The sequence below is a fragment of the Xyrauchen texanus genome, chromosome 31, assembly GCF_025860055.1.
Source record: "Xyrauchen texanus isolate HMW12.3.18 chromosome 31, RBS_HiC_50CHRs, whole genome shotgun sequence".
NCBI classification, from domain to species: Eukaryota; Metazoa; Chordata; class Actinopteri; order Cypriniformes; family Catostomidae; genus Xyrauchen; species Xyrauchen texanus.
In genome coordinates, this window is record NC_068306.1 from 18,977,662 (window position 1) to 19,003,151 (window position 25,490).

Genomic DNA, 25,490 nt, shown 5'->3' on the forward strand with positions numbered 1-25,490 from the left:
AACCCCATCGCAAACCCCACTAGTTTTTAAAACTAATATCAGAGTAATACAATAACACAAAGTATAATGTTATAAATGTACACACACACACACACACACACACACAAAATTTAAAGAAGTTTGCTAGATTTTTTTTTATTCATTACAGCATCTGCATATAAACAAAAAAGAAGCAACAAAGAAAATTGCACCTTTGCTAACATAAAATTATACATGTACAACAGGGAGAAAAAAGAAGGTTAAAAAAGATTGCTAGATTTAGGCTGCTAAATATGGCGAAAACGCCTTAACACTAATAATTTAGATAACACTTTAAAGGTTTTTTTTAAAAAACAGTAAATGTCACGAAAAAGGCGAGTTGTTTATTTATTTTTTTAATGCGAGATTAAGGGGTCTGAAAAGAAGTAGCCTAGCTCTTTCACGAAATTGCAACTCTTAGGTGAAGCATTGGCGTAATTAAGGTAGGGATGATATGGACATGTCCCTACCATCTTTCAGGAAATCGAAAATGTCCCAACCAACATTTGGGGAATTGTACTTTATACAATGTTTGTTTCCGTTTTAACACCTATTAAATGTTCTTAGTATAATCATTAAGGTGTAAACGTTTGCCATCTCTTCTGACACGGCTCAAAAACGGTGTTGTCACAAGGCACATGTTACTTTTCTCAGCGCTGTTCAGGATGCACCAATCACAGTTGTTTGTTATATTTAAAAAATATATAGATTTTCTGGAGATTACGCGGGCGGATTTCCATTGGTCTCTTACATACAATCATTGAAATTAGTATATTTAAACAAACATACTTTTCGTGTACAAAATGTGTCCAGTAAAAAGTCAAAAATGCCTTGCACGCACCCCAGAGGAGGATTCTGCTTTTTCAGCCAGTAAGCGTCCTCTTGAGGAAGACGCTTTAAAATTTGAACGAATGTGTCAGAGCGGTGCAGGATTTTAACATGCTGGTATAATTCACAATAAATGTTTTATTTTGCACATTGGAGAAGAGCATTCGGGATTTAAAAATACTGTTATGTCAAAAAAATAAGGAATTTTTAATAAAGTCATTAATTGCAGTCTAAGCCTAAAATCTGCTTTGTTCGGGAGGCCTACTTTTTCAGATAAAATGCAACTACATATAAATAAGCAATATGAGAAAATATTATGTGGGAGTGAGAGGAGTTGGAAAGCAAAATGTGGGGTAAAATATCAATGCTCTATTCTCCTCATAATTTTGTTTATTTTGTGTTCATTTTGCACATGTAAATTTGAATTGTGTTTATATTTCCATTTGTTTAATGGTGGATAATAGCCTACGTTCTACATTTTTATTATTTTATTATAAAAATTTAGTATCCCTTAGATATTATTTTCTCGAGGTAAATCTTCTTGAACAAGAAAAAAATATTTGGATACAATAATCTTAGGTGTATCCACTGATCTATATATATATATATCAGTGGCTACACCTAAGATTATGCATTATATATATATATATATAGATCAGTGGGTGTATCACATATCACTGCATATTATCCAAGTTTATTTTGTTTGTTCTTTAAACATTCGTTTTAAAACCAGGCTCATTTTTAATAAGGTGGGCCAGATAAATAAGAAATTAGAATTATTTTATGAGGTAATCATTTCATTTTACCTATATTACCAGACTGACTTTCTAAGCATTTTCTTAATACCAACATTTGGAATATTATTCTTGCTCTATGTCCTTGCCAACTTTCAAACCAAACCCAGGCACTTGCGGAGAATTAATGTTTCAAAATTATTTCCATAAATGTCACATTTCCTTTGTCTTTTAAAACTAGATGGCAGTATTTACGCATGCACAGTTGTCATGGTCACGCTTTCATGGTCACCATGGAAACAGCACACAATTTGCTGACTTGCTGACAAAGCGACGAAAGTGCTGTGAAAATGGCAGCAAGAAACGAAGTACCAGAAGAATCTGTTGACGGTCCATATTACCTCGAGAATGTTTTGATTCCGGAAGAATCCGAAGATGATTATAAATACGACGAAGTCTCTGTCGACGACGATATCAGCATAACTGAGGGGGAGGAGGACTTAGAAACTACGGTAAAATCATTGCGGGCTCGAATTGAAAACAACGAATGCACAACACAGAGGGTTACTTCCGCCAGGCAACCAGTTCCTAAAATCCCTGAGGTGGTGGACGACTTTCTTCGCAATTACCTGGTTAAAATGGGCATGGCGAGAACATTAGACTGCTTCCAAACCGAGTGGTTTGAGATGCTACAGAAAGGCTCACTGAAAACTGGCCAAATGGAGCTCGTCCCAGATGTCTATACACAAAACCAGCTCCTGGAAAACGAGCTGAAAAGTGTGAAAATAGAACGAGACAGTTACAAACAAGCTGCATATGAAGCTGGAGAGACCATAGTGAAACTTCAAAGAGAGAGGGACTTCCATAGGATGCAGCACAAGCGTGTTGTTCAAGAGAAGAACAGACTTGTTGAGGACATACACAAGCTGAAGAAACACTATGCATCCTATGAGCCAGCTCTCAGACAACTAAATGAGAAGTATCAGACAGCTCTGAGGAATAAGATGCTGGTTAGTCTGGAGAGAGACAGAGCTTTCAGCCAGGTTCAGAACCTAGACAGCTTTTCATAATGCACAATCTACCCTAGGAAACCGAACAACTCTCAGAGCTGCTAACCATCCACAGGAAAGGAAGAAAATCCAGACTAGTACAGAAAAAGGAACGCGCCTATCATGTGACAGCATTGCATCACATGATGCTATGAAAGACCCCAACAAGAACACAAAACACCCTAAGGACTCCGAATTCCCAGTCAGCACCCGTGTCAATCACTACCTGCCACAAATCAAAGCTCTTTCCTCCCACAACATCAACTCATCCAACTACTCTCTATCCAACTACTCTCTATCCAACTCTTTCAAAGCACACACTATGGCAGTGAGCTGCCTTGCTCTCCATCCCCATAAGATGATTGTAGCCTCCTCAAGTGATGACCAGCTTTGGAAATTATGGGGAATACCAGAAGGAGAGATGATCATGACTGTTGAGGGTCACACTGATTGGCTATCAGCTTGTAGTTTCCATCCTAGTGGCGGTTACCTGGGTACAACGAGTGGAGACAGCACAGTTAAGATTTGGGACTTTGCTCAGGGTCGATGTGTGCTCAGCTTGGAAGGACACATCCACGCCACCTGGAGCTGTTCGTTCCATTCCTGCGGTGATTTTTTGGCCTCTTGTTCTATGGACAACACAGCCAAAGTATGGGACTTAAACAGCGAGCGTTGCCGCTGCACTCTGCGGGGACATGTCGACTCAGTGAACAGCATTTCTTTCCTGCCCTTTTCAAACATTCTACTCACCTGCTCTGCAGATAAGACCCTGTCTCTCTGGGACGCCCGCGCTGGATTGTGTGCACAGACTTTCTACGGACACAATCATTCATGCAACTACGCAACTTTCAATGTCACGGGGGACACAATTGCTTCATGTGACTCTTTCGGGGTCGTCAAATTATGGGATGTGAGGAACGTATCAGCTATGGTGACCATCGACACCGGGCCTCATCCCAGCAATCAAGTTGCCTTCAGTCCAAATGGACAAATGCTAGCAGTTGCAAGTAACGATGGCTCAGTTAAACTAGTGGAAGTGGCATCTTTATATTTGTCAAGCCTATCGGGTCATGATGATGCGGTTCAGAGTGTCATTTTTGAACATACAGGGTGCCTTATATCTGCAGGGTCTGACGGTGCAATTCTCATCTGGTCATAAAAATAAATATTTTTGAGAAATGCATTTCAAGTGAAAATGTTCTGACATAATTATATAGTGTTTTTTTTTTTCATTTAGAAGAAATGCACAAAAATAAAAACATAATGATCTTATATAATTCTACAACAATTTAAAATATAAAGCAATACATTGGACTATTTTAAGTTGTTTGGAAAAAAGATTTTACTTAATTATTTATTTTATCAGCTTTTTATTTTTGCATTAGCACTATTATTGGGTTAAATTGATCATCGGCTGATTTGTTCATGTGATTTGTTTAAAATATTTCTATTATTTAAAAAAATATTTAAGCCAAAGAGAATTTATATTTAGGCTACTTTTTCTCTTTTACCAGCATGATTGACAAAAGTAACTAAATATGTGTAGCAAAACACCTTGTAACAAAAAATGTAATTGTTAGTAAAATGTAGAAATCATTGTATTAGCATTTATTAAAACAATATAATAAAACAAACATTTTATTAACATTATTTGATCAACTTATTAGTTTTGCATTGGCACGATGGATTTAATACATGGATTTTGTCATGTGATTTTTCTTTTAATACTTCCATTATTAAAAAAAAATATTTAAGCCAATTGGAAAATTATATAAATGTTTCTCTTACCAGCACAAATGGCAAATAATGCATATGAAATATGTAACAATATATATAGGATGAAAGTCAAGATGGGAACGATGGGAAATCAAGTGATAATGTCTATTGACATCCTTTTTTACCAAACATATTTACTTAATATTTTGTTTCATTACAAATATAAAATATTGTTTCTTTTGCACATAAACAATTATCTGAGAGAATTTACAATAATTTAAGTTTGTAAGCAATACATTCAGCTATTTAAAGATGGTTGATTGAAAAAGTAGCTTTTTTGTAGTTTTCCTATCTGCAAGGTCTCATCTGGTCATAACAATACAGGTTTACAATGTTTAAGAAATGGATTCTGACATCCTTTGTAAAAAAAAAAAAAAAAATATATATATATATATATATATATATATATATATATATATATATATATATATATATTATTATTATTATTTTATTTGTATTTTTTTATTATTATTTTTTAATTAAAAAGGTTATGATCTGAGAGAATTTACAATCATTTATTGGATTAAATTATAAATACGTGGATTTATTCATGTGATTGCTTTTGAATAATTTCATTATTTAAAAAAATATTTAAGCCAAAGGAAGTTATATGTACTTTTCTCTCATACCAGCACAAATGGCAAATATTGCATATTTTGCACAAGTGCCTAAAATACGAAGAAAAAACATCTTGTAACAACCTATTTTTATTGGTAGTAACGCGTAAAGCAGGAATACAAATACAAATGCGATAGAAAAGTAGTTCTCCTTGTCTTTGGGTGGCGCGTTTGTCTCAGCACATGTGAAGTTTAGGACGGAAGTGCGTACCTAGAAAACACAAACACGCCCCTTAATGGTACTGGCGCGTCCAGCGGACTGGAGCGAAATTATTGACGCTCACAACAATATTTATTCCAATCTATGCCTGAATTATTGATAACAGAAAGAGTAAGATATGATTTTTCTATAAATGCATGCTCAGATAAATGCGTCAGTATGAGGAAAATAGCTGAATAATAATTCACGAGACTGGACAGGGCTCTTGACAGCATGCACGCGCAGCGTCCTGTTGCTGATAATGTATGTGTAGATATAGAGCACAAATTGGTTAACTTTTAAAACACAACAAGAAGTATTTGTCCAAGTAGTTAAATCAAAACACCTCGTAATCTCCGCAAAAATGATGAAAAGCGTAGGAAAACTGTTTGGTTTAAGGCGAAAATGCGCGCCCACCAAGTCTCGCATTGACAGAAAAAAGACTCGCGTGAATCCAATTGATCGCATGTTGGATGACAGCGATGAGGGCTCGTACGGCAGCACGACGAGCGTCAGTTCAGAGAGCGAATACCAGAACTCCGAAAACGAATCCGGAGGCTCCAACAGCTCTTACAGAGCACGAGAGAGTGGCGGGGACGACAGCAGCGAGACGGACGAGAAATGTGCCGTGTCGCGGAAACCGAGGAAAAGGTGCGCGAGTGCGACCGTTCTAGATGAAGACTCGAGCGATTCCTCGAGCGACGTCGGTGGAGAACCGCTCCGAAGAGTGCTGCAGAGGAAACGGCTCAGGCTGCCGGATGATTCAGAGGACGAGGCTCTGAAGGAGAAGAAAAAAGAGGCTACGGTTAAAGAAGCTGCTGCCAAGAGAAGAGAGAGAAAGAATAAACTCCTGGAGTTGTCCAAGAAAAGAAAATCTGGTGTCGCACGTCGCAGGCACAGGATGTTGGTACGTTAACAAACACAGAGGGAAATTGGTATTGCACCCAGAGGTTGCTCTTTCAGTTTCAGAGCCTTAATGAAGTAAGTTTGACAGATGAGAGATTTCTATGGCCTTTTTCTCAGGAAAAAAAAAATCTGAGAAGAGGGAGATTTAAAGGAATAGTTCACCAAAAAAAATTAACATTCTCTCATCTTTTACTAATCATCATGCCATTTCAGATGTGTCTTTCTTCTGCAGAACACAAACAAAGATTTTTAGAAGAATATTCCAGCTCTCTTGGTCCACACGATGCAATTGAATGGTGACCAAAATGTTGAAGGTCCAAAAAGGACATAAAGGCAGCATACAATATTTGAATGTTTTGAGAACAGAGATGAGACCAAACCAAAATATAAATCCTTTGGCTAGATATTACTATAGGAAGTGTATCGAGCTTGAAATCATGATCGTCAAGTAGACAGCCTTCAAGATTTATTGTGAAAAAGGAGTTATATTTTGGTCTGTTCTCACCCAAAGCCAATTGGATAACTTCAGAAGCCATGGATTAAACCACTGGCATTTAATGGATTTTTGGAGCTTCAACGTTTTGTACACCATTGCATTGTAAGGACCTACAGAGATGAAATATTTTTCTAAAACTCTGAAAAAATAAACTCTTTTAAAAAATATATATTTTTCAGCTTTATACCTTGCAAAATGTCAAACTGTTGTCATTTTTCAGGGTTCTGAAGAAGAGGAGACAGGGCGGGAGCAAGACAAAGTGGAGGAGCAAAGCAAAGCAGAGGATTCTGAGGATGATTCGAGTGTGGAAGATAATGGCAGTCCTCTAAACAGCAGTGAGGAGGAAAAACTTGCTGATAGTGACAGCATGAAGGATTTTATTGTTGAGGAAGATGAACAGAAAAAGGATGACGAGCAGGAGGAAGAGGAGGCGGCAAACGACAAGGCCTTTCTCTCTCATCTTCCACGCCAGTGTAAGTATTGCAAAGCTGTTGTTAATAATCAAAGATCTCAAAGATTCTGTAGAACTGTTACAGTATGTTTGATAAATCTCGCAAACACAATGTTTCTCTTCATGTTGCAGTTATTACAGGATCTCAGCGCACGCACTTTCAGGTGGTGGTCAAAGCCTTGCTGATCAATGTTCTGGACTCAACCTTCCTCAAGTCACTTTACAGTATGTTTATGGAGTTATTCTTTATATTCTGAGCATTGGATTTACACTTTAGAACTTTATTTGCCTAAGTATAAGGCCACGTCCAAACTAATAGGTTTTCGTTTGAAAACGTATTGATTTTGTTTACACCTCTCACCCATAATGGAATGGTGTTTTCCTCAGCGGAAAACAGGAACTTTGGAAAACACTCTTCAGTACCGCGCATACTTTGGAAAATTATTACATTAGGAAATTGAAAATGGATTAGTGTGGATGTGGCCTAAAGGCCTATTCACACCAAATCTGAGACAAATTTGTGATACAGATTGCCAATGAAAGGTGTATTTACATCAAAGCAGAGACAACTTTTGTCTCTGGCTATATGAAAAGCAAGTTCACTTCAGAGCAATAGGTGGCGCTTAACAAAATGTTTTTTATTCCAGCACACTAGTTGCACAATACACAAGGTTCAGTGAGAATGTTAGTAAAGCCTGCTAACAATTTCATAATCACAAAATTACTAAATATAAAATACTTGATTTAATAAAAACTCACAGTTGATTCAGATTTTTCTTTCTGCAGTTGCTTTCCTCTCATTTTTGTAGCTGCTTTAACATTTATATTTAACATTTCTGACGTGATGTGAATAGCCTCATAGGAGTCCATTGTTCCTATTCAAAAACTTGTTTGTAATGAACATTCACACTAAAAATAAGACTTAAAGGAATAGGTCACCCAAAATTATAATTCTGCCATATCTCTCATAATTTACTCCCGCTTATGCCGTCTCAAACTTGTATGACTTTCTTTTGCAAAACACAAATTAAGTTGTGTTGATAGAGGTGAATATACATATACAATAAAAGTCAGTGGGGTCCAACACTTCTAAGCTCCATAAAGGAAATCCATATGACTAAAATGGTTTAATCCATGCCTTCCGAAGTGATACAATCAGTTCACGTCAAGCACAAAGAAGTGCAAGCTTCAAATCATGATTGCACCTAGGAGACTGCAGTTGGCAAGATTTATAGTGAATAAGAAGTGACATTTTGGTCTGTTTCTCACCCAAAACCGATCCGTACCCATACCTCGAGTCAAATATAAGATTACCTTTATGCTGCCTTTGTTGTTTTTGAAGCTTGGAAGTGTTGGACCCCATTGACTTGTATTGTATTAAGGTTTAAGGAATTTGTCTTGGATCATATGCAAATGCTGCACAGACTGAGATGACGACAAACAGAAAAATGCGCAATAATAAAGTGTGCAATATGCCATAATCGCTGCTTTCAGGTGTTAAAGAGATGATATACAGTACACAGCATGAATGAGTACACTCCCTCTGAAACCTAACAAATTCAGCTCTTTCTCTTTACAAATAAGGCATATTTGGTGTTCACAAATGATGTAATGTTCAAGCAACTCTGGTTTATCGGATAACAATAAAACAAGTAGAGTGCATGGTTGTCATCCATGCAGGAAGGCACTGCTGAACCCAACGCAATAAAAAAGCTTGTTTAGCCTTTGCCAAGGCCCATATTGATAAAGTTGCAGACCCTTGAGTATCTATATGCTGTCTGTGAGCCCAGTCTTTTTTTTTATTATTATAAAAAAATAAATATCTGATGGAATCTAAAATGCATGGCTTTTCACGGGAGTACAGTTAGAAGTGCATGTACCCACAGTGATGTACAGTGGTGGTAAAGTTCTTATATGGGATTTATGAGTGCTGAAGGGGTGGGGAAATTATACTTCATCTATGGCATCATGTATTCACAGATGTTCAGCAAAATCTTAAAAGGGAAGATGTGACCCTCTCTCCCCACCCTGGGCTGTAGGGCACATTTTTACCATGACAATGACCCTAAACATTATTCCAAAGCCACTGCTGCATTCCTATGGATAAACAAGATGGTATGTCACACAACCTAAAACCCTATTTGAGCCCCTGTGGGATGCAAGTTGAGCATCACTCCAGGTTAAACATCAGAGCACTCAACGAGGTCATCCTCCAGGAGTGGAACAGGATAGACGGGACAATATGTCATGAACTTGTACATTTGATGTCAAGAATGGTCAGAGCAATATTTAGTACTTTCTAAGTACTAAAATGTTGCACACTATTTGAATTTATTTAAAGGTGTACTCATTTCTGCAACCCTTTACATAAGCAAAGCTGCCTAATTTCATTATTTTACAGATATTGAAACATTATCTTTCTATTTTGTTATTAATTATATGTTTAATACATAAAAATGTTGTCATCTTTGCATGAATTGTATTAGTAATCATTTAGAAATAGAAATATATCTTTATGTTCAGAGGTGGTGTACTCATTTATGCTGTGTACTGTATCTAATTAAGTGTATATATGTTTAGTCTCTGAAGCCTTTCTCGACATTCTGCTTGAAAGCTATGTCTAAAGTTATGCCTGAATTTGGCTCATTCTCTATGATGGCTTGTTCAAAAAAGCTTTAGTACTGATTTATTATGCCATAACAATGACTGCAGGTGGGGAGCGAACGAAACGTTATGCCCAGGAGATGAAATCGTCTTTGCACCATTTTGATGAGCGATTGGTCCTCCCCCGCCTGGAGAACCTGAAGCAGAGGAGTCGCTGGAAAGACCGTTACAAAGTGAGATTTCAGCTCTGTCTTTTTCCATTTGTCTTAAAAGATATATTCCTGTGAATCGATTCAAATATAATTGTTTAATTTTTAGACCATTCATTTTTATGTTAAGTATTGATACTTTTGGTTTAGATGTACTTTAATGTCTGTTTCTCTCTCTTTTTCTTTTTTAAAGGAGCGGGTAGAATGTTATCCCAAGCTGCGGATTGTTATGACAAATGTCCAGATGAAGGGATGTGAAGCCTGCGAGCTTCATAGAACTGGGCGCTTCACTGTGCAGCTCTCTGGACAGTTATACCACATTAACACCTTGCAAGAGGATCAATTCATGCCTGATGACTCACAGGTTTGTGTTTCACATGCATATTGTTATATATTTTAATAATAAATTGTTAAAAGGCAAATGTTGATGGCTTCTTGATTTTCTGTATTTGTAAACATTTTAGAGTTTCTTTGTTGGCTCTGTCTGTGCCAGTCGTACTAAGGTCTACCATGCCTTGAAACACTTTAAATATCAGCTGTTTGAGAGATGCCGTACAGCTTTAGAGGCTCAGAAGGAAAAAGTGGAAGAGGGGAAGGAAGGAGAGGAAGACGAGCCAGTTAAGGACACAGTCAATAAAGTGTTTATCAAACTGCAAGAGAAAGGTTGGATCAGTGAGGTATGGATATGAAATCTGCTGTTTCTTTAAAGCATACTTGGGAAAAATTATGAAAATGTATATGTACTATCCAGTATAATAGATTGTAGAGGTGAAAGTATCCTAGTATGTTTAAGTTTGTTTTTTGGTGAAAACCTCAATTCTGCAATCAATCTTTACTGTTCCATTTCTTTCCATCCATACAGCAATATGAGAAGTTTCAGGAACATCTCAATTCTGCTGATTTCTTCCAGGATGAAAAGCTGGATTAAAAGTATTGGACCTTTATTTTTATGGCATCAATTTGCCCTTGTACTTCTGTAAATATTTTTGGTTATGTCATATAAAGCATGACTAACTTTTGCATTTTGCATACAAAAATGTGCCCTTATGGTCTTGCATTTTACGTTTCTTTTACTCATGTTTAGTATGTAAATATATTTCTGCATGATTGTAGTAAGTAGTGCAAACTATATTCTGTTTTAAATGCATAAATTGTAACCCAAACTGTAAACACATTTATTTGAACAATAGTATTGGATTGAAAAGTCTCAAAAATATTGTGTGCAGAATAACAATCTAAACATGTCTTGCTAAAGATCTGTGTGCTGCTTTTATGGCTTTATATATATTGTATATCTTTAACAAGTAACCTTTTTTTCATATTATTAATTCTTTACCGTATAATTGCATCTACATAATTTTACAATGTTTCAGTAAAAAAAAGAAAAAGTTCATAACCAAGTTTAAGTTCTTCTGAATGGTCATTGTTTTGGAGGCAGAAAAACTACAAATTTCTCTAATCAGATTTTACATTTTATTAGAAATGGATCAAACAATGCATATAACACAAACTATGGGGTTGAGGTGAAAATAGTCAGTGTTGAAAACCCATCCTCACAGGAGACTGAGCTTATATTCAGTCATGATGTGAGGCTCACCCATCATCTCACACTGGATAGGATCTAGGGAAAATTTGAAGGAGAAATCTGGTGTAAATAAACAGCTTTTCTTTTTTTTTTTTTAAAGCAAACTCCTAAGATACTAAATAGCTCATAACGTGGTAGGTAATGTTTGAGTTATATTAGATGTTTCCTATTACCATTGAGAATGTCCTCGAAGCCAATAGTGTCATCACTGCCTCTGAGAGTATCCAGGGCCAGATTTGAGCTCGGCAAGAAGGGCAAACGCTGAATCTGAAAGAGTTTTGAAAGTTAAGCTGATTTAGCCTCTTGTAACACATCCAGTCTGATTAGTTGTGTAGTGAGTACACCAGCATGGCCAGAAAAAAACAAGGTTATGAGCCTTTAAAGTAATGTTACAGGTTCAGTACAATTAAGCTCAATTTACAGCATTTGTGGTATAACGTTGATTTCCACTAAAAGATAACTGACTTGTCCTTTATTTAAAAATAAATCAATTTCCAGTAAGGCACTTACTTTGGAGGTGAATGGAGCCAATCCATTAACATTAAAATACACACTGATTTTAAAGAATAGCCACAAGATGTAAACATTATGTGCTGATATGATCTTTATGTAATAAAATCAGGGATAAACCGGCATTACATCATCATGACATAATATTGAACATAACTTTATACAGATAAAGTTAGTAAGAAATTGTATCACATTATGTTGACACCTTGTTGCTATACTTTTGAAACAATGTATGTTTAATGTTTATGGATGCCCCCACTTCAATTCTTTTAAATGATAAATTGTCAATTATTTTTGTAGTAATCAACTTTATGCAACAAACGCTGCAGATTTATCTTAACTTGTATCAGACATCTTCTAGCATGTGCTTGGCTTGAGGTGGATTTTTGATGACTCCAATAAAGAAATATGATCACATTATTTATCATGTGATTCCATAATGCTTGCAGAGTGTATTCCAGAACAAGTTTAGCATGCGAAAGTGCTGTAAACACAATACCTGTCTAGCTGCTCTGTACTCCATCTGTAATTTGAGAGGTGCATGGAGTCCCTGGATGTTCCTTAGAGTGTTAAAGTTCATCTTATCCTGGTTAAGCTGAAACTAATTTCACACAATTTGAGCTTATGTTAAAATGTTAACATTAGCATACACGTTCATTCAATTCAAGTCTATCTATTTCGTTTATCTAAAGTTTTGTAAGCTCTGAGACCTAAATGTGTATTTGTGAGAGTTATGATTTTAGACATAATGCACATACAGCATACATAGAGCCAACACTTACATTTTTCTCGGAGAGCTCCAAGGGATGACTCGGAAGCAGTTCATTCTTTACACTAGAGAACCTAGTATCACAGTATGTAAGCATTAGAACATGCATCAAGCAGTCACCACGATGTATAGGTGTATATGCCCAGAACGTACCCTCTACGAAGTGTGTCTTGTACCCCATAAGCTCCTGCCTGTGGACACAGACCTGTCACAGGAACACTATCCTTCAGCTGAGAGCGCAGGCCGCGAGTATTCTGCAAAAAAATAAAAGAGTACGCTGTTATAAAACGTTATAGTTCATAAGTTAACTGGGCTGAAAATGATCATTTTATGAAAGTTACCATGCTGCATTTGTCAGTTTCCAAAGATATATGCAAACTGAAAACAAGGCATGACGCATCACAATTCACTTAGTAGCAAACATCTTAGTGGCAAAATAATTTGAGATTTAACATTTCTAACGAGACAAATAATAATTAATAGAGAAATTCTGAAAGGGTGGATTCGAATGAATCTGTCCTTAATTACGAATAAAAACAAACTGACATGCTACGCTAAGTTAGCTAACTAACCAGCGGTACAGCACAATAAGCGTGCTCTGAAGTTTACAATAAACGTTTCCAAACTGTATGAGCGCAAGACAAATAACCCACATCACCACATTATAAAATAAAGCAGAATTAAATCAAATAAACTATTGTAAATGGGAGATCTACATTACCATTTTGTAGCAAGTAGCAAGTCTCTACCCTCGCGTAAATGTATTTCCGGTAAATCTCCGGAAATGTTATCATGCGATCATGACGTGTGAAATATTACGATTTTTATCGCTTTTATTACAAAATATTTTTTTGTAAAAATCGTTTATGAAATAAGGGGCAAGAGAAATGTAGTAAAAAAAAATACATACTGAAAACAAATATAGAAGTTAGTGGAATACGTCTATTTATTGTAAATGTCAAGTACATAGCAGCGGGCTGCAGAAGGTATGATGGGGGTATAGCTCAGTGGTAGAGCATTTGACTGCAGATCAAGAGGTCCCCGGTTCAAATCCGAGTGCCCCCTAGATTAATATTTTTCTGTTTTTGACATGGTTATTTGCATACAAAAAAGTCTTAAAAATACTACACAGCTAATACCAAGGGCTAAAGCATGTGTGGTTGTATCCATTTGTCAGTTGTTGTATTTTAGCAATCAATAATAACATACAGCAATCAACAACTGTGTGGTTGGTAGAATGGACAATATTATTTTGTAATTTCCACAAATTATCCTCTCTATAATTGTTTGATTTGTGTGATAATCATCAAGATGACAGTTAGGTATAACTGTACAGGTATCTGAGGGTTTGATGTGAAAACAGTAGAACAGTGATTTCAATGACATGTTGCAGTGAAACTGCAGATGAACGCCCCTCGCCATAGAATCTTAAGAAAGGCACTTTGTTCAGTCTCTGAAGTGTGAAACTACCATAAAGAAATACAAAAACAATTTCTCATATCTATACAAAATCAGTAATGTTACAAGCATGTCAGATTATTTTATAATGATTCTCAGTCGATTCAAAACAGGATTGATTGCATATGGGTCTGTTTCCACTGCTAAAATCTTTTCTAAGAAGGAATAATTTGAAATATTTTTTTTTGTATGTATGTATGTGTAGAGACAAAACACTCTTAATCATTTCCTTTAACATTGAATTTGACTGGCATGGAGGAAAATGCAACTCTTAAGAACAAGTGTTCGGGCAAAAGTCTTCTGATCAGTATTACTATAGCGCTGTGGATTGGTGTAAAGGGATCAGTGTTCTTTCTCTACCTGTACTGGAGACTCATATGTCTCAAAACAAAGTATTAATATGCACATACATAGTTTAAGGGCATTACCTTCAACGATGGGGTGGGGGGATTGGGTTGTGGATGTTTTATGTCGGAAGGAATGTTCTTCATTGGCCCATGTGGGTGTGCGTTTCACCAAAACATTTGCCACCTCAGCAAAGAAGCAGTGGATATTCTGTAGGAGGAAGGGGCATCACATCTAAGGGCCAGGGGCCCCAAGACCCCCCACTCCCCTCTGCATGTGCCTGTGCCTGTTTCAGATGTGGGATCATTTTTCCATACTTTTGACAAGCAGAATTTAAGGAGGGATTTTAAATAAAAATAAAAGGTGTGTATAGCAGGACAAATTACAAAAACAGAGCCAGAGATTCAAGCAGTTTATTGAACCAACAAATTCCACCAAATTGTGGACATGTGTCGGTATGTCAGTCTGAATAATACCAACAATAATAACAATTAAAAATAATAATAGCAAACACAAATGATAATACAAAACCATTTACATGTCATCCTAGTTTTGTGCTGAAATCCTGCAAATATAGACAGATATTACTTTACAGAGAGTATAAATAGGAAAAAGAAGAAACACAAGGTGCTACATGACCATTAACTATGACCATCTGTCAAAATCTCTTTTCAAGGATTCTTGTTAATAATAATCTCACATGCTGAGGAGTCTCCAAACCCCCTCCCCCCCCAACACACACACACACACACACACACATTGTTTAGCATTAAGGAGACCTGAGTTTATTTGTGTGGGTGTGTGTGATTTTATTTTATTTTTTTAAATCAAGGAAAGGAGCAGTTGCATATATTATATATAGCATTACATTACTTTTTTCAGTGGCATTCGTGTGGGTGCATAACTGCCAGTGGGCATCTCAGATCAACATGCACAACATAGTTTAGCACAGTTCAAATGAATGTGACCAAAAGGGGTCCAAGGTCATCTTGCAGTGAAACGCAATTTTGGATCCTTTATCTGTGCCACCTTTGGTGGTAAGTCACATGTAAATCGCATGTAACTATGGTCTCATAGTTTAAATTATTCAAGTTCATATTTGCCGAATTGTTAAATCTCTTATGCCCTCTGCTTGTGTTCTCAGATGTACCCGAGCGAAGCATCGCATTCCCAAGCATGTGCAAAGTCATGCAACGGTGGCACTAAACTGAGGGGTCCACAAACCAGAGGGATTATAACAAACTTGTCTCTACAATGTCATGTCTTAATAACGTCTGTCTATACTCGGGATCATGGATATCTTCTCATCTGTATCTCTGAGCACACAATAGGAGCAATGAGTGACATTAGCAGGTTTTACAAAAAGCATGATTCTTTAATTGATGCTCTTTGAGGTTTTTTTTGTTGTGTTCAAAGACTGCTCTGTTTGCAGATCATCCCAAATGGAGTAATGACACAACCAAAGGAACAGTTCACACAAAAATGTGTATTCTTTCATCATTTACTCACCCTCATGCCATCCAAGAAATGTATGACTTTCTTTCTTCTGCAGAACACAAAGATGTTTTAAAAGAATATTTCAGCTCTGTTGGTCCATACAATTCAAGTGAATTGTGGCTAGAACTTTGAAGGTCAAAATAGCACATAAATGCAGCATAAAATCAATAATACTCCAGTGGTTTAAAAATGACTTCAGAAGCAATATAAAGGGTCTGGGTGAGAAACAGTTAAAATCCATTTTACTATAAATCTCCACCTTTGACCAGCCCGACCAGTAGGTGGCGATATTCACGAAGGCTGACATTTATTGAAAAAAAATACTTAAAGTTTATGTGTTTTTTAGCCACACCTATCATTTAACTTCTGAAGACATGGATTTAGCCACTGGATTCGTATTACGCTTTATGTGCTTTATGAGGGTGAGTAAATGATGAGAGAGTTTTCAGTTTTGGGTGAACTATCCCTATAATTGTATCAATACAAGGTTTTAGAACAGCAAACATTATCCTCTTTCAATAATTGTTTACTTTGAGTTTGTGGAAACTCCTAAATAGTAGGTTTGAACAAAAAATATATCTGTAATTCACTCTTTGAACATAAATCTGACCTAATACAGAACATTTCTACCGTCTACATATTAGTCTAATAAGAGGTCACGGTCCTGTACATTGATATTTATAAAATAATAATAATTAAAAATTAAAAAAAATCACAGTTGATTCTACAATTATACAGCTTCCAAGGTTAGTAGGTGTTACTCATTCACACGGTTGTGAAATCTGCTTTATTGTTCCTTCCAGAATGGATCAAATTAGCATTTAGATTACAGAACGCAGAGCAGTATAGGCTTCTGTAAATGTTTGGAATGTGAGAGCTCACAAATGTTCTTATTTAAACGCTGTTCTGCACATCTACATTCAGATATGTCAATCAATAAACACTGACATTAAGAGCAATTAGGTACCTTGTTTTTCTTCATTAATAGTAAGGTCACATTGATGAAATTAAGCTGGATTTTCATACAACGTTAAAGGCTGGACTGCTTTCTTAACCTTCATGTTTATATTCTTTCATTCCTTTCATCCCTCCACCCCTCATACACCCCTCCCCTTGAACCCCATCAGGCCCCACCACCTCCCCAGCTGCTGTTGTTAGGGTGTGGGTACAGCAGAATGTTTATTGCGGAATGTCTCAAAAAAGGCCAGCATTCCCTTCTTCACATTGGGAGAGGCCAGTTTGGTAGGTGTGTGTACTTGGTGCCTGGGAGGAAAGCTCGAGCCATCCATAGAGTTGGCTCGTTTGACTTTGGAGCCTGCCCGCCACATTTTGGACCTCACAGGAGGAGTCTGCGCAACCAAACATTTCCGGTATTGAACCTGCAGGGGGCGCCAGACAATAAAAAGTCATTTACAATACAAATTGTATATACAATTAAATATATTTGGCATATCAGAGCTAAGAAACCATTTATAAAATTATATTTGATCAAATAAAGGGTATTTTACATAAAAAGTATAATAAATAAATAAATTGTAAAGGTCATTAATGTGGAGGGACACTGAATGTCAAACTAGATTTAAAGTAATGTTCCGGGTTCAACACAAGTTAAGCTTGATTGACAGTATTCGTGGCGTAATATTGGATACCCCTTGTTTGTTAAAAAAAAAAAAAGCTTAAGGTACTTACAATGGAAGTGAATGGGGCCAGTTCATAAACACAAAAATACATAGTTTCAAAAGTGTAGCCAATAAATCTAAACATTATATGCATTAACATGATTTTAATGTGATAAAATCAGGGTTTTAATTGTGTTAATATACATTATGCCCCAAATGACTGAGCTAAATTGTACTGACCCAGGAACATTCATTTAAAGGGCTAGTTCTCCCAAAAATGAAAATTCATGTTGTTCCAAATTCAAATGACTTTCTTGAGAAGTGAGGCAGAATGATGGCCTCAGTCTCAGTCAGAGTATGTGAGTGGATTGGAGCGGCAACAATTTCCCCTCCACGCTCAAAGCATTCTTTAATCACTCCACTCCAGCTGCACTCCAGGTTGTCCATTTCCCGCACCTCGCTCACTCCGCACTGCTAGATGAAACCACTGATCTATATATATATATATCTTTGATTGTGGCAATCACCACAATGTGTTCTCCTTCGCCATCCCATCGTTAATTTTCAATATAAGCCAGTTGATGTAGGAATAAAGAGATGAGACACAAGCATGTATTTAACTCAAGCTTTACCGCAAGCTTAACTCAATAATAGGGAGCGTGAACACAGAAGCGAAAGTAACTTTTGCTCTGGAGGTCGAACATTACCAAGTGCCGCTAGATTTTAAATTAGTATTTTCTCTTATCACATTCTTTCTGGTTATATCAGAAATTCCATCTTTCCTACATGCCAATAGTGTTTAACACTGCTTAGCATGTGGTGAATTATTGCATTAAGGGCCGTTAACGGGTGTTGTGCCTGTGATTGAGCATTAGTGGAGTGCTCTTGGTGTGAGAGGAAACAATGATGCTCAGATAAAAAAAGCATCGTTTTTTCCATACAATGAGTGACAGAACTATACTGAACTATATCTTTAAATTTGGTCACAGATATTGTCCTTCTTCTACATGGTCACCAAAAACATACAAAGCAAGTCTTTAGTATTGCCTCACCATGCAAGCAGCCTGAACTGCCTCAGAGATGATTCCAGCATCGGGCTCGCACCAGAACACGTGACACTCAAAGCCCTGGGTTCCAGAGTCCACAATAACTGCAAAAGTGTGCGTGTCATGACCCACACCCAGGAAAGTCAGGTAACGTACCTGAGATTCCCAAAATGGGTCCTCTCCATCCTGAAGCAAAGCAAGAGGTGAAAGAGTGAAACTCCGAAAGACCATGGATATGTTTGAAAAAGCATCTGTAGATAGCATGCATAGTATGGCAGTTTTACTACACACTAAATGTGCAGTATGCAACAGAGCACACTGCATTGGGTACAGTTTCCCACCATACACTAGGCTCAACTTGGCCATCCATTGTATATTACACACAACTTTCAACATCTTTTCCCAACTCATTATTTGATCACAAATGCTATAAAACTGTATTTATAACAGAAACTATAATTTGACGGCACTTGCTGAATTGAATATGTAAAGTGATGGGATAATGTAATATGTATCATACAACTGTTTGAAATGATTATGGCGTTATGTATTTTGCTTCACATCCCATTTTTATAAAATAAAATACTATGTATACAGTGTATGCAGTAAGTAATAGACTAGTATTGCATTCTGACCACAGCCCTATATACCTCACTCACTATCATGCTGAAATGGAGTGTTTAGAGTACACCAGAAGGGCTTAATGTGTACTGAGGACTAGAGTCGGCTTGGTAGTTACTCTCACCTCTCCTCTCCATAAAGACAGAATTGTATCAGACAAACGGATGACTATTGGCTCCCACTCATCTCTGTCTCTGGAGTGCATTATACTCTCAATTGCTCTGTTCAACACCTCCATTCCTGTCAGCCAACACATAAAAATACATGAACCACAAATCAACACAACAAACCCCTCTACATTTATCCTGAAATTACAGTACACAGTAGTGGAATGGAGTTAACCCTAAAAGGACCTATTCTTGGAAACAAAGTGTCAGTCTTAATTTTTATACCCTTCACATTCATTGACCTCTCAAGAATTAGAAACTTCTATTTGGAACTGACATTTTTTTGTTCACATTTGATGGTGAGGATTGTTACATTTAAATAAAATCACAGTAACAAATTTAAAGGGATAAAGTCAACATTTACTAGTGGTCGGCAGACATGGCTTTTTCAATGGCCGATGCCAATATCTAGAGAGCAGGATGGCCGATGGCCAATATAAATGCTGATAAATAACACAATTTAAAAACAGCAAATCAGATGTACACAAAATTGTGAACAAACACACCTATTTTATGCAATATTTATTCAAATTTGCATCGACTTGAAAAGAAAAACCCTTGAAAACAGAAAGGGCTGACTATCCATTGACAAATCTATTGGCAGATTTTGGAACAGAAAAGGAAAAGTTGACACTTGTGTTAATCAGCCAAGCGAACATGGGTATCAGCCGATGCCGATAATCGCAAAATGGACAAATATCGTCCATTTAATTTGCATGGCCAATATATAGTTTAATCACTATAATTTACTCACCCTCGTGTTGTTCTAAACCCATATGACTTTCTTCTGTGGAACAGGAAAGGAGATGTTGGGCGAATATTAACCTCTGTCACCATTCACTTCCTTTGCATCTTTTTTCAATACAATGAAAGTTAATAGTGACTGAGGCTAATAATTCTTGCCTAACATCTCCTTTTGTGTTCCACGGAAGAAAGAAAGTCAAAGTTGATTTTAAAGGTCCAAATCCCACTTACCCATTGCCCTGGAGACAGGCAGGTTTCCAACATACTCCACCTCGAACTTCTGTTCCTTCTGCCTCACTGTGTCCAAGAAGTCCACTGTAAAACATACATAAACACCTTATGAAAGAAAGCAATTCACTCTAGGAGACATTACTCCCACAAAAATGCTGCCGATGGTTTACCTTGGCAGGGCAGGTCCTCTGGGGAGATGCTCTCCATGGTCTGAGAACGGGCCATGGAGGGATGCAGGGCTGCTTTCTCAGCCATGATCTGTGTGGACATACAGATTGTGGTCAATAAAATACTAATGATATGCCAATCCTTCAGTGTATGATTGTGGATCACTTGGAGCTTGTGATACCAGACAACTTCCACATCTGTCTTTATCTTAAAGGAATGATCTGTAACATTTGTTGGAGAAAGCCTCGAAACAAAGATTTGAAATATGAAAATACTTGGTCATGCTATGGTCATCAAGTTTCAATGGGTTTGTTGAACAGAGGCTTTCAATTTATGAGTAAATTAAGGTTTGTTGTTAAGATTACTTCAAGAGACATTCGTGTTTGGTTGTACAACATCAATAACACACAGTCAAAAACACAAATATCTGACTTCTTATTTCTTACTTCTTACATTGTATCTTGAATCCTAATGTATCTGAATTCTGATAATTGAAGGGATAGTTCACCCAAAAATAAAAAACTCTCTCATCATTTACTCACCCTCATGCCATCCCAGATGTGTATGATTTTCTGTCTTCAGCAGAACACAAATTAAGATTTTTAGAAGAATATCTCAGCTCTCTAAGTCCATTTAATGCAAGTGAATGGTGGCCAAAACACTGAAGCTCCAAAAAGCATGTAAAGGCAGCATAAAGTTATCCATATGACTCCAGTGGTTTAATCCCAATTTTCAGAAGTGATATGATAGATGTGTGTGAGAAAAATATTTTTTACATCCTTTTTAATTATAAATCTCCACTTTCACTTTCACATTCTTCTTTTCTTTTTGGTGATTTGCATTCTTCATGCATATGGCCACCTACTGGGAAGGGAGGAGAATTTATAGTAAAATAGGACTTAAATATTTATCTGTTTCTCACCCACACACATATCATATCTCTTCTGGAGACATGGCTTAAACCACTGGAGGTGTATGGATTACATTTATGAAGCCTTTATGTGCTTTTTGGAGCTTCAAATTTCTGGCCACCATTCACTTGCATTGAATAGACCTACAGAGCTGAAATATTTTTCAAAAAATCTCAGTTTGTGTCAGCAGAAGAAAGAAGGTTATACACATCTGGAATGGCATAATGGGTGAGTAAATGAAGAGGGAATTCTCATTTTTGGATGAACTATCCCTTTATGGAGCCTTTGAGCAAATTCATATTTGATTTGAGTAGGTATAAAAGCATTGAAAAGTATCAAATCAGTTGTCATACCATAATGACATGTAAAGCAACAGGAATGCCAGCTCACCTTGGAACACATCTCATGCAGGACAGATGCGATGGTTTTGGCTGGAGAGTTGCAACGGAACACGTGGCACTTGAGCATGCAGGTGTCTTTGTCATTTGCCACAAAGGCAAAATCCCTACAGAGGAACAGGAGACTGGAATAAATAGCCATCACAGTACAGAGTGACTTTCACGTTTGTTCTGAGTATACTATAAGTGCACACATGCAGCAATATAAACTGAGATTTTGTTTGACTTTTATAGAAGCACATGAATAAATATGATTATGGTCATGAAAAAGACTGAAAACAGCAGTCAATAAAAAATGCTTTCAATACATTTTATACAGGTAACTATACTTTATCTACTTAAAAAAAAAAAAAGGATTGAATTATTGCAAAGACATTTTTAGTCGTCTAGCGTGTTGTGTCACCATGATGATTCAGTTGCTTTTGACATGCCATTAGCATGCTGAAAGGCCACCGTAGTGAGCAGCCCTTCTAAGAATAGGGTGGTAAATGGCCAGAAAAAATAGGACAAAAACCCACTGCAAGCAGGGAACATCTTTAATCTCTCACCCTGAACATCTACAACATTTTATTGACTAAATCTCTTTGCATTAACCTCAGACTGTCTGTCTCAGCTGACTGTACACCAGCATCAGATATCAATGTTCTATAAATACAGAACATTCTGTCATTGTAAGAGATCGGTCAGCATTTCTGAGCATAGATACAAGAAGAAGCACTATCTGTCTCCTGCTAAAAGCTGGTTCCTCAGCAACTCGTGCTGCATGCTGCCTCCATCAAAGGGAATATTTAATTCATTAATATTACATTTAAGAAATATAGAGCAGCAATGCTTCATAAAGAGTGCAGCTTGAGCATGCACTGGTGAAAATCCTTGCACTCATTTACCCTCAATTATTAAGGGAAAATGCAAGTCAAAAGGAATAACAAATTAATCTAGTTAGTCAAAGAAATGAGAGATGGAAACCATTATTGTGTGTATATGTTGAGGAAGCAGACACACATGGTGTACGAGTGATTGTACCAGCCCTCAGATCTTAGTGAGGAAAGAGCCCAGGGATCCACCCAAACACTAGTCTGAACTCTTGAGATTTCAAGGGTTTATTTATGGATCTGCGCATCTAAGCACATGTTCTTCATACTACAGCAACTATTTCTCATCTTGCAGTGTTGTTTTGTTGGTACATCCCTTCTAAAAAGACCAGCTTGAATTTTCTAATTTAATGGTTAAAGCTGGTTTATGCTGGTTTCATGCTGGTCTAGCTGTTGGACTGGCTTATGTCCAAATGACTCTGATTGGTCCAAAAGGGCAGAATCATTTGCATAAGTGGGCCTAATGCATGCATTTATTGTATGATTTGTTTGAACACAGGGCGAGGTGTTTCTAGAGACGTGCAGAGGAAGCAAACATTTACATACATTCACCATTATTGGTAAATTCATAAATCACCCAGCACTCAAAACTCAATTCCAATCCTCATAACTTTTATAAGTAGCCTACATTTAGAGACCCTGTAATAATTCATGACAGCAAAGAACACATCAATGAGAGAAAACCAGCCTGATCTCATGAAAATAACGTAAATGTGGCAACATATTTGCAAAATACTTTTCCGTGGTTCATTATACGTATTGTGTCAGTTCGAGGTGAAATGTCCACTGTGCGGAGCTACAAACAAGTTAAATGATCTCCAAAACAGATGAGGTTTGTAGGGTTAATGCTCTATAAAGTTTCAAATAAAACTACATCCCTACCCTAAACCCCTTGACTTCAACAATAGTTTCGTTAAAGCAAATGAGACATAAAAACAGATGACATTTTTAAGATAAATGCAAGTTTAAAATGAACTAAACCCACCCTTCCCTAAGCCAAATCAGTAGAGTCATAAAAAGAAAATGTGAAAAATGCAATTGTCAGTTAATCAGTTAAGCAACAGCGCAATTTGATGATGCTTGAACAAGCTTGTAAATGTAAATATGTAATGTTATGTAATGGAAACGCTGAAATGTATCGCCTTACAAGTTATGCACTCTTGTAAAAGTGATCAGATGTCGTAAGTCAGCATTGTAAGTGGAACAAGGTGAAAAGTATGTGTTTATGAACTAATAGTGTACCGTATTACTCGTGATTTGTGTAAAAGTGAATAGGTGTCATTATTGTTGTGGTGCCTGTAGTGTTTGTTTCACCAAGAATGTGCCGTGATACGTACAACAAAACATGTTGAAAAAATGTATGCATAGTAATATGATTCTATGAAACCAGGTTGGAGAAAACATGGCTACTGAGGAGCTCAATTTCATGGACCATGATGAAAACATGTTTTCTAAGTCTAATTGATGAAAAAAGAAAAAAGTGCAGTTATTACCTGTCTCTGATTTCACAAGTGGTGGTTTTAAAAAGAAAAAACAGAAAACAAAGGTTAATAATTGTTCAAATAACAGAAAAAAGGTGAGAAACGCTTGCTCTACCATCTAGTCAACTAATTAGTCAGCAATAACTTGCAACAACACACAATCAACAACAAAAGCATCACATTACATGCAATCTATCAGAGTTTGAGTAACAAATATTCATCATCAATGGATGTGTTTTCCAAGAAAAGTGGAAGGTGACTAGAAAATGCTGCTCTGGGCTTCACTTCCTGTGGTCAAAGTGAGCTCCATGTCACTGAATGAGGAAACAGGACTAAACTGAAGAGCAGTATAAGCCATCTGTCACTCAGCAGGCGCATACGTTTTCTGTTCATGTAGTGAATGGAGCCAAATCCATGGTATTGTAGCAGTAAAAAGTAGAAAATTGTAGGGTTACAGGCAGTATGTAAATTATTCAATAGGCCAACATTTGTATTTAAAACAATTTAAAGGAAACTTTATTGGTTATTTTGTAGTGCAGTCTGTTGAGGTTCATCTCACATAACCCATAATGGCTAGGGTGGCCTTAGCACAGATTGTCAGGATCCTGTCACTTTGTCAGTCTGAGTTTTTGTGGTGACAGTATCCTGACACTCTTGTTCTGCATCTGTGTTGTGTTTGTTTTTTTGTCTTTGTGTGAGCGCACCGCTTCGGGTTGTGGTTTCCCTGCCGTGCGCTCTTCGGTCGGTCTTGTGTTTCATGTTCAGAGCATGGTGTCTGGATCTTGACTCACCTGTCTGATTCGTTTCAGTCCTGGTGTCAGGATCCGGATACTCATGCTCCACGTCTTGTCTTTTACTGGCGTGAGTGCATTTCTCTTATATTATCTTGGCGGCATGCACTCACGTCAATTGTTTGTGTCTGTCTCTTGCAACCACGGGCACGCTTGGTGTTGCAAGCCGTCTTCATGTTGTGCTGGGGTTCGGTCACTTCTGTCATAGATGTCAGTTTTATTTGTGGCTGAACTCTGGCACAGGTGTCTTGTTTCGTTTTGAAACTGTTGCGTGCATCGTGTGGTGTTTACCTCGTGATGTATGCTCAGGCTTTGTCTAGTGTGAGAGTGCATGGCATTGATTTGTAGGCGTTGCCATACATTCTCTCATCCTGTCTGTTGGTTGGCATG

The 25,490-nt window shown here is 37.1% G+C and overlaps 4 protein-coding genes and 1 non-coding gene across 5 annotated transcripts in view; 3 read left to right on the forward strand and 2 right to left on the reverse strand.

The window, feature by feature from the left end:
• The first annotated feature begins 1,930 nt into the window (after positions 1 to 1,930).
• On the forward strand, positions 1,931 to 3,828 carry LOC127624750 (sperm-associated antigen 16 protein). Its single transcript, XM_052099614.1, is given in 2 exon segments — positions 1,931 to 2,640; positions 2,642 to 3,828. Coding segments are annotated over 2 exon segments (1,857 nt in total). The 3' UTR covers positions 3,789 to 3,828.
• A 1,425-nt stretch (positions 3,829 to 5,253) lies between these two features.
• LOC127624751 (coiled-coil domain-containing protein 82-like) lies at positions 5,254 to 10,893 on the forward strand. The gene is made up of 7 exons (XM_052099615.1): positions 5,254 to 6,128; positions 6,844 to 7,096; positions 7,207 to 7,299; positions 9,787 to 9,911; positions 10,081 to 10,251; positions 10,352 to 10,564; positions 10,750 to 10,893. The coding sequence occupies exons 1-7, from the start codon at positions 5,586 to 5,588 to the stop codon at positions 10,813 to 10,815; spliced, it is 1,464 nt and encodes a 487-aa protein (XP_051955575.1). The 5' UTR covers positions 5,254 to 5,585; the 3' UTR covers positions 10,816 to 10,893.
• A 409-nt stretch (positions 10,894 to 11,302) lies between these two features.
• LOC127624756 (proteasome maturation protein-like) lies at positions 11,303 to 13,536 on the reverse strand. The gene is made up of 6 exons (XM_052099619.1): positions 13,473 to 13,536; positions 12,905 to 13,005; positions 12,765 to 12,825; positions 12,482 to 12,583; positions 11,646 to 11,739; positions 11,303 to 11,508 (listed from the first exon to the last, which is right to left on the reverse strand). The coding sequence occupies exons 1-6, from the start codon at positions 13,473 to 13,475 to the stop codon at positions 11,441 to 11,443; spliced, it is 429 nt and encodes a 142-aa protein (XP_051955579.1). The 5' UTR covers positions 13,476 to 13,536; the 3' UTR covers positions 11,303 to 11,440.
• A 208-nt stretch (positions 13,537 to 13,744) lies between these two features.
• Positions 13,745 to 13,816, forward strand: trnac-gca (transfer RNA cysteine (anticodon GCA)). Its single transcript has one exon. It is a non-coding gene; the product is annotated as a tRNA-Cys (tRNA).
• Positions 13,817 to 17,185: 3,369 nt separating this feature from the next.
• LOC127624752 (amyloid-beta A4 precursor protein-binding family B member 3-like) overlaps positions 17,186 to 25,490 on the reverse strand; it is a 32,566-nt gene continuing 24,261 nt past the window's right edge. The window contains exons 7-12 of the mRNA XM_052099616.1: positions 21,949 to 22,063; positions 20,650 to 20,737; positions 20,480 to 20,563; positions 19,462 to 19,577; positions 18,723 to 18,902; positions 17,186 to 17,430 (exon numbers count right to left, since the gene is read on the reverse strand). Coding sequence (XP_051955576.1) covers positions 17,206 to 17,430; positions 18,723 to 18,902; positions 19,462 to 19,577; positions 20,480 to 20,563; positions 20,650 to 20,737; positions 21,949 to 22,063 — 808 coding nt within the window. The 3' untranslated portion in view covers positions 17,186 to 17,205. The remainder of the gene's footprint in view (positions 17,431 to 18,722; positions 18,903 to 19,461; positions 19,578 to 20,479; positions 20,564 to 20,649; positions 20,738 to 21,948; positions 22,064 to 25,490) is intronic.